The 14859-nt window shown below is 38.2% G+C and overlaps 1 protein-coding gene across 3 annotated transcripts in view; it reads right to left on the reverse strand.

The window, feature by feature from the left end:
* Nucleotides 1–11898, reverse strand: part of armh3 (armadillo like helical domain containing 3) — a 40724-nt gene extending 28826 nt beyond the window's left edge. Inside the window, exons 1-5 of one of the 3 annotated variants that reach the window (XM_026997127.2) lie at nucleotides 11828–11848; nucleotides 10343–10409; nucleotides 9906–10015; nucleotides 2488–2544; nucleotides 2147–2293 (exon numbers count right to left, since the gene is read on the reverse strand). In XM_026997127.2, the coding sequence (XP_026852928.1) occupies nucleotides 2147–2293; nucleotides 2488–2544; nucleotides 9906–10004 (303 nt within the window). In that variant the 5' untranslated portion in view covers nucleotides 10005–10015; nucleotides 10343–10409; nucleotides 11828–11848. Of the gene's footprint in view, nucleotides 1–2146; nucleotides 2294–2487; nucleotides 2545–9905; nucleotides 10016–10342; nucleotides 10410–11469; nucleotides 11492–11827 lie in introns of those variants that run through there. The other 2 variants (XM_026997119.2, XM_035523326.1) reach the window with 2 other exon arrangements.
* Nucleotides 11899–14859: the final 2961 nt, after the last annotated feature.

The raw sequence follows: 14859 nt of genomic DNA on the forward strand, positions 1-14859 counted from the left end.
TGATATGGGAATTTGGAGCTGTGATCTCCAAGCTCCTTGTTAATCCAAATATTTAATAAGCCAATCGTATGGCAGCAACTCAATGCATTTAGGCATGTAAACATGGCCAAGAGAACCTGCCAAAGCTCAAACTGAGCATCAGAATGTGCTAGACTCTGAATGTGCTAGACGACCTGGTATATTTCAGAAACTGCTGATCATCTGCGATATTCATGCACAACCATCTCTAGGGTTTATAGGGAAAGGTCAAAAAAGAGAAAACATCCAGTTCTCTAGGTGTAAATGGATGGTACCTAGTGCTGGGTACAGATAAAATTCTCAAAACATGATCGCAAGCTTTTGAAATTTTAATTCGATAAAGGTTAGATGTAACAGAATATTTATTTCTGCTGTATAATAGGCTGTTACATCCATCACACAGCAGAAATAAACATGACAACAGTCAGTCAAGTTTGGCTTGCATGTCAAAGTAAATGCCCATTTCCTGCTACCAAGTATTGTTTGCGCTACCAGCTCTTGGGTGGAACCAGTGAGAGGCATGAAAGCGAAAGTGAACTCACAATATCCTGTAAAGCTGAGTAAATTGTTGACAAAAAAACCCTCATCAGTTATATGGAAATGGTTTGGATATTAAGTACAGATTACAATTAGCACAGACGGTCAGCAACATGTCGTTGGTTGGAAAACGCATCAAATCTTTCCCACAGTGAGAAAATGCCACTGTACCAAAACAATAAGTTGTACTTTATTTACATATATATTATATATACACACATTAGAACGTATCTATTTTCTGTTAAAATAAAGTTAAGGCAGATAAAGCATATTTGCACAGTGAAATGTTTACATTACATTCTATTTTTGTAAATAATCTATATTTTGAAGTTTAACTAATGAACCTTCTGGTTTCTTTAGGCTTCAGTCATTAGCATGATACTGACAGCATTATCAGATTATATATAGTGATAGGTTTCATTATTCATCATTATGTTGAAAAAAAATTGTGTTCATATTTTTGCCATATTACCCAGCCCTAGCTGTACCTAATGATTATTGTGTTATCGATGATGCTCTGAGGTCAGGCTTGCTCTTTTTTTTGTCACAGTGTTCCCAGCAGCTAAAAAGAGACGTTCAGACGGAGTTAATGCTGCAGGGTCAGACAGGAATGATTTTGCCTCAACAGCCAGGGTGAGAAACCTTGCTGCATTTTTCATTCATCATTGGAATAGGCTCTTATCCCTTACAACACACTGTTAATACACAAGTACCTCATTCCTCACCATATCATTGTCAATATCATCTTCTAGACCATTGTCTTCCTCATTCATGTTGTGCTCCTCTGAGTCTGAGCCAAACAATGTGTCCAGCACAGACAATGGTCTCCTCTGCCAAAGTCATCCTGCTCTACACTTGGCTTGAAGTACAAGAATTTTAACTTGCACTTTTAGGATATCATCTGATGACAAAGTTAGCTTGTAGAACCTAGTGTCAAGGGCAGCAGTAATATCACATTTTGACCATCTTCTCTGAATGCAGTCTCACCCATAAACCTTGAAGCTATTTCCTGTGCTGCAGCTGTGTGGAAAGAGATGACAGGAGCAGACTTGAATGATGTTTTCTGCCAGTTGAGGCAGAGGTGAAACATAAGCCTCTCCACACAGGAAGACAGTGGCTTGCTCAAAGGGCTTGAGGACTTGCACCAGTTCTCCAAGTGTCAACTAATCACTTTTCAGATCCAGGTAGTGCTTTTCTCACCGTAGGACCTCTGGGTCAGAGAGGGTTGCAGTCACTGGCCACTCACCATACAGTAATAACTAGTTCATCTTACAGATACATCCTGGATCAATGGGTCAAATATGACACCAAGGTTGCAGTCAATGCTAATGTCAACAGACAGGTCAGAAAGGGTGGTAATGAGACCTTTGGGATTGAGTAACAGAACATCAGTTTTGTTCATGCTGAGTTTAAGGATATTTGAGCTCATCTAGAACTTAGTGTCAATAATGTGTGTACTCCTTAATTTAACAAGTTCAATTTAACACTAGGTGAGTATAAACCTCCAAAATCAACGCCCTTTGTCTAACAGATAATGTAGATAATGTCTGTACTGATGCAGTACCACACTGAGTGCTAAGCAGATCCCTACCTGAAGAGCATTCACTACTTTGATCTGGTGCTCCTCTTCTAAGGCAAGCACACAGTGGTGGAACAGACTATTGATGTTATCCTTGACCACCATTACTTCATCTCCATCCAAAGACTCCAGTTTGCCTTCCAGATACTCCAAGTTTACCTTGTAAATACGCAAAATAGAATGGCAATTAGTCTTAAGAAACTGTATAAGGCTCAGGTAAACAATAGTTTAAAAAAAAACTCATGTTACATGTTATTAATTTGCAATTATAGCATCTACTTGTATCGCTACAACCACAAATTAGAGTAATAAATAGTCTCCTGTATACTGCATGTTGTTAAGCTACAACATACCTTCATCAAAAATAGCTCATCCCAGAAGCGAGGGTTAGTCTTGGCAGGGTCATCCTTCTGAAATTAGAAAGGCAACGTCGCAGAAGTCTGCCCCATTTAGATCACAAAACCTTTTAAACAGACTGGTACTATGTACCACAGAAAACAATTTACCATGCAAGTCTTTATTTAGCATCAAACAGTTTATGGTTTATAATGTCCTATTAATATTTGCCCTACAGTTCAAACATTAATGCATTACTTAAGTATACCAGGCTATGCTGTAGCTCAGTCTACACTGGAAATTAGCCTAGTCCGGCAGTGTTGTGAAGATATCGTATTCCTTATTGCTATGATTAGAAATGTTTTTTTTTCTTAAGGATAAACGCTTCAACCATTCCCCAGAACTGTCAGTTTTGCCTTGAGCAGGATACCCTGGAGCCACACAGTCTATCAACCCAGTCATGAACTTACACTTAAGCCCTGTGCAAGCAAGGCTCGTCAGTCCTGTTGTGACTATCTGACTTTGTGCTTCCTTTACCAGGACATCACCTGTATCATACATCACACACTGGACTGCAGGAATCTTTCTTAACGTTGCTTTAACTGACCTTAAATTCCACCTGACTTCAATTTACCCTGGACAACCAAAATTTTCCGTGCATTACTCGAGGATGAAACACACTTCCACATGAATTTACAGTGCATCCGCAAAGTATTCACAGCGCTTCACTTTTCACTTGGAAGGTTGGATCTCTAACTCCAAAACCAAGCATCAAAATGGTGGTTTCTGCTTTTTCAGTGTACTACATTCAAACCTTGTTTTGTGGTCATGCCAATTCATTTAATATGTGGAAATAATTGACCATTCATTATCAAGATTCATATTAATTTGTGCTTTGTTTTAAATACAAAAAAAAAATGTGTCATTTTGTGAATAGACCCAGAAGAAATTAAGCTTATGTCAAAGGTTAATAACTTGAAGACCTATACAATGCATCCAGAAAGTATTCACAGCACTTTTTCCACATTTTGTTATGTTTACAGCCTTATTCCAAAATGGATTAAATTCATTTTTCCCCTCAAAATTCTAAACACACAATACCCCATAATGAGAAAGTGGAAAAAAAAAAAAAAAAAAAAAAAAAAAAAAAAAAAAAAAAAACTTTCTTTGGAATTGTTGCAAATTTATTAAAAATAAAAAACCAAAAAAAAAAAAAAAAAAAATCACGTGTACATAAGTGTTCACAGCCTTTGCCTTGACACTCAAAATTGAGCTCAGGTGTTTCGACAACTTGATTGGAGTCCACATGTGGTAAATCCAGTTGACTGGACATGATTTGGAAAGGCACACACTTGTCTATATAAGGTCCCATAGTTGACAGTACATGTCAGAGCACAAACCAAGCCATGAAGTCCAAGGAATTGTCTGTAGACCTCCGAGACAGGATTGTATCGAGGCACAGAACGGGGGAAGGGTACAGAAAATTAAAAGCATTGAAGGGCCCAGTGAGCACAGTGGCCTCCATCATCTGTAAATGGAAGAAGATTGGAACCACCAGGACTCTTCCTAGAGCTGGCCGCCCAGCCAATCTGAGTGATTGAGGTAGAAGGGCCTTAGTCAGGGAGGTGATCAAGAACCCAAGGGTCACTCTGACAGAGCTTCAGTGTTGCTCTGTGGAGAGAGGAGAACCTTCCAGAAGGAGAAGCATTTTTGCAGCACTCCACCAATCAGGCCTGTATGGCCAGACGGAAGCCAGTCCTCAGTAAAAGGCACAAGAAAGCCCGCTTGGATTTTGCCAAAAGGCACCTGAAGGACTCCCAGACCATGAGAAACAAAATTCTCTGGTCTGATGAAACAAAGATTGAACTCTTTGGCCTGAATGTCAAGCGTCATGTCTCGAAAAAACCAGGCACCACTCATCACCTGGCCAATACCATCCCTACAGTGAAGCATGGTAGTGGTAGCATCACGCTGTGGGGTTGTTTTTTGGCAGCAGGAACTGGGAGACTAGTCAAGGTCGAGGGAAAGATGAATGCAGCAATGTATAGAGACATCCTTAAAGAAAACCAGCTACAGAGTGCTCTGGACCTCAGACTGGGGCAAAGGTTCATCTTCCAAAAGGACAACGACCCTAAGCACACAGCTAAGATAACAAAGGAGTGGCATTGGGACAACTCTGTGAATGTTCTTAAGTGGCCCAGCCAGAGCCCAGACTTGAATCTGATTGAACATCTCTGGAGAGATCTGAAAATGGCTGTGCCCCGATGCTCCCCATCCAAGCTGATGGAGTTTGAGAGGTTCTGCAAAGAAGAATAGGAGAAACTGGTGTGCCAAGCACGTAGCATCATACTCAAAAAGACCTGAGGCTGTAATTGATGCTAAAGGTGCTTCAACAAATTACTGAGCAAAGGCTGTGAATATTTATGTACATGTGATTTATTTAAATAAATAAATAAATAAATAAATAAATAAATTTGCAACAATTCCAAACAAACTTTTTCCACTTTGTCATTATAGGGTATTGTGTGTAGAATTTTGAGGGGGAAAAAAAATGAATTTAATGCATTTTGGAATAAAGCTGTAACATAAAAAAATGTGGAAAAAGTGAAGCGCTGTGAATACTTTCCAGATGCACTGTATTCGCAAAAGCAATCAAAATGTATAATTAATTATTTTTCTGTTATAGATCCATAACACTGTAATTAAACGCTGTTTAATTACAGTGTGTTTCTTTCATTTTGGGAATTTGTTCACTGCTTTATTATCTGTTTTTCCTTTATTCAATACCAATTGATTAAATCATGCTTCACAGACAACAGTTAACCACTTCTAATTGTGTTTACATGTAATCTTATATAAATCAACTATTTGGAACATTAGTCAATTATAGTAGTCTGGTAGAGGAATTAAAGTAACTGATTAATTGCTTGCATGCCATTCTAGGTGTTATATACACCCGATTCCGAAACTGTTCAAGAAATGACTGATTATTATTAAATTATTCGGATTATTTTATTTTGTTTTAACTTTCTTTGTGGTGAGCCTTAGAATGCCCCAGAAGGATCCAGCCTGGAGACAGCAGGAAGACCATCATCTCCCGTGGGTTTAGTGAGCAAAAGCAATCTAACTGTAGTCCACGCCCAACATGGACGGCTAAACTAAAGGACCAACTAAATGACCCACTAAATCAGGCATAACTCAACTCATGAGTGCAGTAGTTGACACTGATTGGGTAACTGTAATTCTAATACATCAGATGTAGATTAGGGAACCCTCTTTCTTCTGTCCATTAACCCCCATCCTTTGTTTCAGTTCATTAATTTCCTCATCCCTGTTAGCCGTTTTGATCATTTTGTTGTTGTTTTACTCACGCTCGGCTCACCATGAATCTTGTTCGGTTAATTTTATTTAGTTAAGTTTTGTTTTGCTATAGCTCTTTTTAGTGAATTTGATATCTCTGGTCATTGTTAACATATTCCTCAATTTTTTAAACACCCTATTAGTTGTAAAATTTGTGATTCATGTGTAGCATTTCTAATTTTGGTAGATAATGACATTGTAGAACGTGCAACTTTTAGGTGTCAAGAAGGAATAATTAAATAATTAAAATGTATTTGCCCTGTTAAACAGGGTGGTGCTCCATCAATCTTAATTTTGATTGCCAGCTTATTGAGGCCTTCATACCAGTACAACGGTTCCCAGTGGTTGGTTATAACTACATGCATGTGCGCTTGCGCTCACAAATGATGCGGTTATGAAGTAAAAGTCCAAAAACATTCTACATAGGTAAGCAAATAAAGGGTTCATTCAATGCTCTTAATTGATTTCAGAAGTGCTAACTCAGTCAATGTCAGAGGCATAATTAAGTAAATATGTAGTTGGGATAATTAAGTAATTGGAGGTGGAATAATTTTAAGATGGCCTCCCTGCTGGTGCTGCAATAAAGTAATCCCTGTACCCATAAAATCTGTAAAACAGCTTGCAGAAAAATATAAAGGAAGAAAATGCATTTATTTAACCATAAACGGTGCAACAATCTGCAAGACCATTATGTACAGCCTAACATTTATTTATTTGAGCATTTTATCAATAGACCACTGACCCTAACCACCAAACCATGTATTAAACAAAAATGTTCAAAACCTGATACATGTCCTACATACATTTTTCTCAAAGATAACACTGCATCCTTTAAATTATGAGGTTAGTTAGCTAATGCTTTTTTGCAGACTTTTTAATATTAGCACTTATGGTTTAATTAAAGCAGTAAGCAAAAATGGCTGGGTGTTATGCTTTTATTTTCAGTCATCACAGTGGAGACGTTGTGGGCTGCTAATCTCATCAACTCTAACAAATGAAAGAAGAGAAAATACAAGATGATTCATGCCTTCAGTCATTTACAGTACCCAGTAACCAGCTGGCAAGCCCTAGTCTATAGTACCCAGAAACCAGGTGGCAAACCTAGGCTATAGTACCCAGTAACCAGCTGGTAAACACTTTCTTTAGTATGCCATATGTATAACGTCAGCAAATACTGTCATATGGTCGGCACATTATGACATACATAACTAGATAACATCAGGTTGATGTGTAAAAAGCTATCATCACTTTGTGCAGAATTTGCTAAGCATCTGTGCTAGTGAGCACTGAACATGTACTGATACACCATCTAAATCATTTTCAAACATATTGATGTTTTAAAGTCAAAAGTAGTCTGCATGACTCAATTTATCAATATATAGACTATAGACTAACAACATTTGGACTATAGCAACATTCTGGAACATTAGTTTCTTACTCACACATGGCTGTTTAAGGAGCAGTGTGTAGATTTAGGGGGTTCTATTAGAATGAATAGTATGTAGTGTACAAAGCCATGTTTTCATTAGTGTTTAATCAGTTTGTAAAAATGAGTCACCGTTTCTTTAGCTTGGAATGCACCCTTCATATCTACATGGGGAATGGGTCCTCTTCTAACAGAGCTGGCATGCTGTGCCACCACTGTTCTACAGTAGCCCACAAGGCACAAACCAAACACTGGTTCTAGAAAGCTCCTTTCATGTTTTTATGTTAAAGCAGCAACTTGTATATGATGGCACTATAGCATTAGATGCAGAAAAAAGAAGTGTGTGGTTGCTGCTGATACTGCCTAACCATTTTGTTTGAGAACCCGAAGCTTGAAAAAGACTCTAGAAACTTCAAACAGGCTACATGAAAGCTATAAAATACAGTGCAAATAAGATCAATTCAAATGCAAGTTGGTGGACATTTTTAGCTGTCGGTACCCATACGTGCTGGCATGGATACGTACTCATACATATTGGTTTTCTGTCTAATTATGATAATATTGCTCTTCTTCACACAAACGTGTGTCCATAAGTTGCCTAAATGACAAATTTGCCAGTATTTCTCCCATTGCAATATATAATGTGTGGTCCTTATGCTACGTAAGCTTGCATATGCTTTACTCTCAACAGACAGAAAGCAGATGCCCTTCCCACACAGAGTGTTCTGCTCCCCCCCCCCTTCCTTGAGGAAAAGCTTTAGCTAAATGTTCAGTATAATTTGCATCTTTGGGATGTTTCTTATAAGGTCATACACATAGCTGGAATGTCATACTAAAACCTTGATTGCAATGCTTGTAAACATGGATCAGTATACTGCAGTGACTGCCTGGGTGTAAGATTCTACACAGACCATTGATTTTATAGATTACACGCTCTCCCAAAAAATGCGTCACTAAGACCTTATCTTGAAGAATCACAGGTTAATTCCCAAACTTATCAAAAAATGTGTTAAATCAGGCTACAGCTGCAGTGATATTAACAACAGGATATTTGAAGGTAAACAAAGCTAGGGTGGGATATTTTGAAATAAAGTCCATGCAATTTTTCATCAGCCATGGTAATATTCATGTGTCCAAACTTATAGTTTTGTTTTCATCTTGACTGAAAGCATAACCTACCATTCCCTCAGCACACATTTACGAGCCTTATGTGGTACATGAACTTCAAAATTATTTGTATCTGTATCATCATTGGTAGACGCAACTTTTATGGATCAGCATTTTGGTTTTAAATGCGCTTTACAAACAAATGCTTATTTATTAGGCTCGGACATGTATAGTTGTATTACTCCAGTTATCCCACTTTGTGTCATTACATTCAGCTCTGCTCAAGTAGACTAGCAGGCTGATAGTGGGATGTTAATCAAGAGTGCTCACTGGAATATTAGGACCAGGTTCACTGGAATATTAGGACTATACCCAGACTGTTCAGTTAAGACAGAGCTGTTACTTATACATGCTCAAACCTGCCTGTGATATGGTCACTTGTGTCGCCAAGACATACAGGTAAATATTTGATCATTACTTTCCAGAGAGGCCAGACAGTTTCTTGTCCACACCCATGTCATCTCAAAACCTGACTACTGCAACTTACTCTGCACACATCACGAGCCCCGTGCAACGGACCCAGAGCGCAGCTGCATGATTCATCTTCAACCTTCCAAAGTTCACACACACCACTGTACTGCTGCATTCCCTCCGCTGGCTTCCTTCAATCACCCCCATTAGATTTAATACCCTGGTGCATCTCAACACAGCCAACAATGCCTCTGCCCTTCATACCTGAAAGCGCTATTGTTACAACAAAGTGCATCTTGCACCCTCAAGTACATCTCGTTTTGAACAATCAGCCCTCTAAAGACAGGAAAGATATATTCTTAACTTTTTTTCTATTTTCTAAGGGTTCTAGCTGAATAGTATTTTTAGACGCTAGCCTAATGTATTAGCATGATGTCCATGGACACTACATAGCACTTTAAAACTGGACAAGAGTGTTATACACTGTGTGTAGCACCCCCAAATCAGAGTGGCTTTTCACAAGTTTTGATTAAATAAACTTCGGCTAAAAAGCCAGACAAATACTTTGTGCTGGCTGAAACTAGAATAGAGAAAATTATTGCTTCCCACCATTATTAGCACCGCCATTCCACTAGCGCTAGTACTGAGAAACTTTTGTGCATCTCCTTAACGTACATTCCAATAAAACGATTGTTTAACCATCCAAAATCTTTGAAAAATCTTCTTTTCATAAATAGCAAACCTGACAGCATTCAAGGACATCATTAATACCTCGTGGATTAACCTTATATTCTACTGACCTGCACAAGTTGACCACATTACACAATGCAAAGATGGCATATCTGAGGATGGTATATTAGAGTAAACAGATCTTTGAGTCAGTCTAGTTTCACCAACTTTGGTACAGCAAAAAATATATATATTATATTATGAATTACATATTGCAGCAAAAATTAAAAAGTGTGCGTTCATTTTCTGCTTTAGAGGTGTCTACAGTTGCCACAATGTCAAAAACAGTGATTTTATCTAAATATCATAATGTGGACATCAAACTTTCTTTAGATTTCTTACCGTAAATATTTCATCATACATCAGTACAACTTTTTCTTTAAGAGGTTTCTTAGACGAGGATGTCCTCCTAAGCAGACCTGCCTTCTTCTCCTGAGCCATAGCATCACAGCCTGAAACATATTGTCAATGTAAACACACCAGCTGTAGTTACATTCAAATCATTAAATGAACACTTCCTGAAAGCTGACTGAACTAGGATTTTCACTCAATCACAAAATTTCACTTGCATGTTTTTCTATTGGGATTGGGGTGCACTATTTATTTTCTCATTTGACATTAGGTTGAATTAGGTTGAATTAGAGATCATTAGTAATGAAACAGAATCTTTTTGAATCAATACATTAACAATTAAAATAAATTGTGTGCAAATAATACTAAACAAAAATGCACTTTACATTTATGGCATTTAGCAGATGCACTTATCCAGGGTAACTTACAAAAGTGCTTTAGAGGTCTACTCAAAATATCCTTAGTGTGCAGAAATAGGTTCAAGTCCAGAAATACCTTTAATTGAAAATGTCAGAACCAAGCAATGGTGGTGAAATATAGAATACTTTAACCATTACAAATATACAACTGAAGCAAATTTAAAAATCAAATACAAAAGTCTTATGAATGGCATCTCTATGACTGCAGACAAATTTCTGCAGCATTCTTCCATGACATGAAAAAATACCAACCCAGAATTTTAAGCTATGGTTTAGTAGCCTCTCTCTTTATAAATTGAATTTGTTCAATTGATCCCACACAGTTTTTGAACTTTTTTTTTTTTTGCTTATTGCATTAATCTTTGTGTTTGCTCTGATAACACTGCATAGCCTAGCTTTTAAAGTTAATATCTATATACACACACCAGATATCTCGACAGAAACATGTCTACTTTAGATACAGCTTTCTAATAGGAGCATTACGAATGCTACTTGTCTACTCAGTGTGTAACTTTTAACCCTGGTTAAACTCTGACCACAGGACCACTGCCGATTGTATGCCAACTGGGTGGTGGACCAGTCTCGACACACCAGTGACACTACAATAGTACAATAACAATGTTAAACAGGGTGGGGGGTTGCTAAAACATTGTGCATAGGAAACGACTAATTGTTTAGTTGAACACAAGTACATCATGCACTTTACAAGATAGGAGTACCATAAAATACAGTCACATATAAAACAGTGACTGCATATGCAAGGTGGCTAGCTAAGCGTTTCTAGTAAAGTGGCTAAACGCACACCCTAACCCTATCTTCGCCTTTAATCACGAAAAGTTAGAAAGCTAGCCGATCTTTCATTTACTGCATACAACCTAATCGTGCTTTCGTTCATTTGTGCTTTAGCTAGCCAACATTAATGTCATCTGATACGGTTAGGCCTGCTTATGCCACGATGCTTTAAAAATAATGAAAACTGCAGAAGTATTGTTCATTGGATATCTCGTTGCCCCCGGGTAAATACTGAAACAAAAACTATATTAAGGACAATCAAGAAGTAAGTTGTTTGCTGGATAATTAGCCATTTAGCCAACTACATACTAAACTAGCTAGCGTCAGCTATGCTAGCTGCTTACCTAGTCTAGATGGTTGAAAACACAACACCAGCACCTTCCTACATACCTAAACAAAAATATTCAACGTTTTTCTTGTCCTGATATACGTTTTTACGGACACTTTGGGGGAAAAAAAACAAACATTGATAAACAACAACTAAGTTAGCTAGCTAGCTAACTCACTAGCAATCTATAGGTAGCTATTTATCTATACAGGGAAAAGAGCAACCATCTAGCCAGCATGGTTAGTACGCCATAATTTATGCTACCTTGCTTTGTTAGTGGAATAACGGTAATTCATTTGCATTTTGTTTGCTAAACGAATCGCCATTATGTAGGTAATTGTTCTATATTCCGTCTACAACTGCTTTCTTCTTACCTGACATTAATGGACAGCTAGCTATATTTTCTAGCTAGTTTCCTCTCCTTCGTCCTCAGTTTAATTGTTGGTGTGTTGCGTACAAATGTAATATACTGCCATCTCCGGTGAGCCAACGTCAATTGCGGCATTAAACAGCAGTTTCGGGATTCCTTTACATATTTACACATTTTTCCGCTCTCTATCCTAATATATCTTAATCTGTAAATGAACGTCTCGGCCTAGATTATAGATAAAATCACCTCACTTGTGTATATCCTTCAGTGTAGTCACTGTTAAAAAACAAACAAACAAACAAAAAAACAACAACTCCACCCTGTAAAGCAGAGTGAGAGTGTCTCCGATGGGAGACGTGTCAATGCCAAGATTGGAGCAGATAACACAGGGTATGAAGAGGTGATAAGGAAACATGCCCTTGATGGGGTGACAGGGAACTGTTTTCTGGCATCTGTGCCCTTACAAGCTATATGATTGGAGGAAGTGTGTTGCCACATAAGAAGGGCCATCTGGTAGAAAGGGTTGAAGAATCATTGTTGAATGTTTGAGTTAAGGGAGGCAAACCTTAGGCTAAATGTGAAGAAATGGACACACCACGAGAAGCAGAAAGCAAGATACAATGTCAACTATCAGAAAGATCCAAAGGTGCAAGAGGAACACAAGATAGCAGTCAGAAGCAGGTAAAAAAAAAAAAAAACAAGAGGCAGAAGCTGCAGTAGCAAGCAGGAACATGAAGAGACTATATGACACAATCAAAAAACTCACAGCAAAGTTCAGAGTGGCCAGTTAAAGACTGAGATGGCAACACACTGATGGGAACAGCTGATTAGATCAGCAGAGAATTTTGAAGATCTACTCAATGAACCAACACCACACGGCACAGACCCTTTGAAAAAGTCTGGGAAAAGAATGAGATTCCAGTGGACAGGAAAGAGGGCATTTCATTAAGGATACCAACAAAGAGGGACCTAGGCTGATGTGAGAACTACAGGGGCATTTCTCTTTTGTCTGTGCCTGGGAAGATGCTCAACCAGATCACACGGGAGAAACTGAAGGGTCCACTGGACATTTCACCAGCAAATGCAAGACAAGTCATCAGAGCTCCTGTCGGTGGTATCTTTGTTTACTTTCATGTTTTCATCCTGTCCAAGTTCTGAAAGAGGAAGGATGTCTCTATTTTGACATTCACTGCTTTAATACATGCACAAAGTGCCTGCATGCACCCAACCAAGAAGCTCTCTTTTGTGATGAATATACATCCTGGAACACAAAGAGAGTGATTTACAGCTGATTCTGAGCAAATTCTCAGTCTCTACTACACTCTTTGGCTTGACTGCCAGCTTGATCGAGACTGAAGTACTTTACCAGCACATGCCAAACATCCATCTCATAGAATCAAATATCTACGGACAAAGAATCTGACAGCCAGGGTCTGGGAAGGCTGCATAATTAAATCGGTTAACACTACATTCCCATCTCCACAAACCTGAAAGTCTACAGAACTGTGGTCTTCCCCTCTCTCCTGGATATGAGACTTGACATTCATGTTCACGAGTATTCCTATTAATGCTGAGGTCTTAGCTCACTGTACCAACCAAACAGGCTATTGTGAGAGAAAATGTTTCCTTTTATGCTAGCTCTATTTTAGCAGCTAACAAACAAAACCATAACAATTAGAAGATTAGACAAATTTCCAGTTGCACTACTTACATAATACGTTATTCACATCCTGTCAAACTTTGAAATAAAATACATGTAAACAAAAAATTTCACAGCACCCCCAATTTGAAACATGTTTCCATGGAAATGTAGCATTTTAAGTTTCCCAAACGTATTTATATTTGTTCATTTCCGAGAGATTAACACTAATGCACGTAATTAGCTGTAAGAACACGGCTAATTTGGAAGGGTTTTTTTTACCTTCCCTAACACATCACAAGTAGTGGAACTGAACATGAAAACTACAACATTATCACAAGAGTGTAGCATACATTGCATAAAAGCTTGCAACTATCCACAAGCCAAATAGCAGCCATGGGGCTGGTTTGTAATTCAAATCAGAAAAATCACAAATGGAAAACACATTAGGTTAACAGTGACAACCCAATCAGTGAATGTGTACGTACATTCCTTTATGAATATTTGAAGCGAGTACTTTCACTATCAGAGTAGCTAATCAGCCTTTTGCTAATAAACAATAAAGCTGACAGCAAACACATCTATAAAAATGCATAATCAAATATAAACAGAGGAATAAAAATGAAGGTGTGTTACAGATGTTAATGATCCTCTCTCTCCCTGTGAGCTCCTTCACCACTCACTTCTTAAAGTACTGACACCGCTCTCATAAAGATGCTGAAAATCCATCCATGCTGTTACTGTCTTATCTAAACATTTTACTCAGTTCAACATACTGTTCTTTCATTTATTCATTGACAATAACAATTCTGGAATCATGAAGTATATAGAACTGCATTTTATCAAAATTAGAAAAAAAAAACCAAAATCTGCCCAGTTAACCACTTTTGGCACAGAAACAGACATGTTTTGATATATTTCTATGAACTAATGCTACTTTATAACGTTTGTCCCAGGGCACACATGTATTTCCATCAGTCTGCTGGTGATGTTGCAGGTGAATAAATTCATTAAGGCCTTTCTCAGATGGGTGAGTGTGAGGAACAGGTGAGTAATCTCCTCCAGAAGAACTGTAAGTAAGCAATGTGCAATATATGCATGAGCTGTGAAACTGGGAAAATTCAGAGTTGTAGCACGAAGGACGAGAGGGTGAGGTTAAGGGTGTATGAGGGGTTGGTGCATGGATCCTTTAGGTCTGGAGGCTTGCTGGTCCTGTTTTTGGAGACAGAGCAGCAAACTCTATAGCAGAGGCTTCATGATTTGTCTTTGTTATACTCTGTGCTTGACAATTTCTACATTGCTGTACAACAATAGATGGAAGGGTGATGAATGGTCTCTGACCTGGGGCTCGTACTTTCAATCTGAATTTTGTGATCAGAGATGGAGATGGGATTGCA

The sequence above is a fragment of the Electrophorus electricus genome, chromosome 26 (genome assembly GCF_013358815.1).
Source record: "Electrophorus electricus isolate fEleEle1 chromosome 26, fEleEle1.pri, whole genome shotgun sequence".
Classification (NCBI taxonomy): domain Eukaryota; kingdom Metazoa; phylum Chordata; class Actinopteri; order Gymnotiformes; family Gymnotidae; genus Electrophorus; species Electrophorus electricus.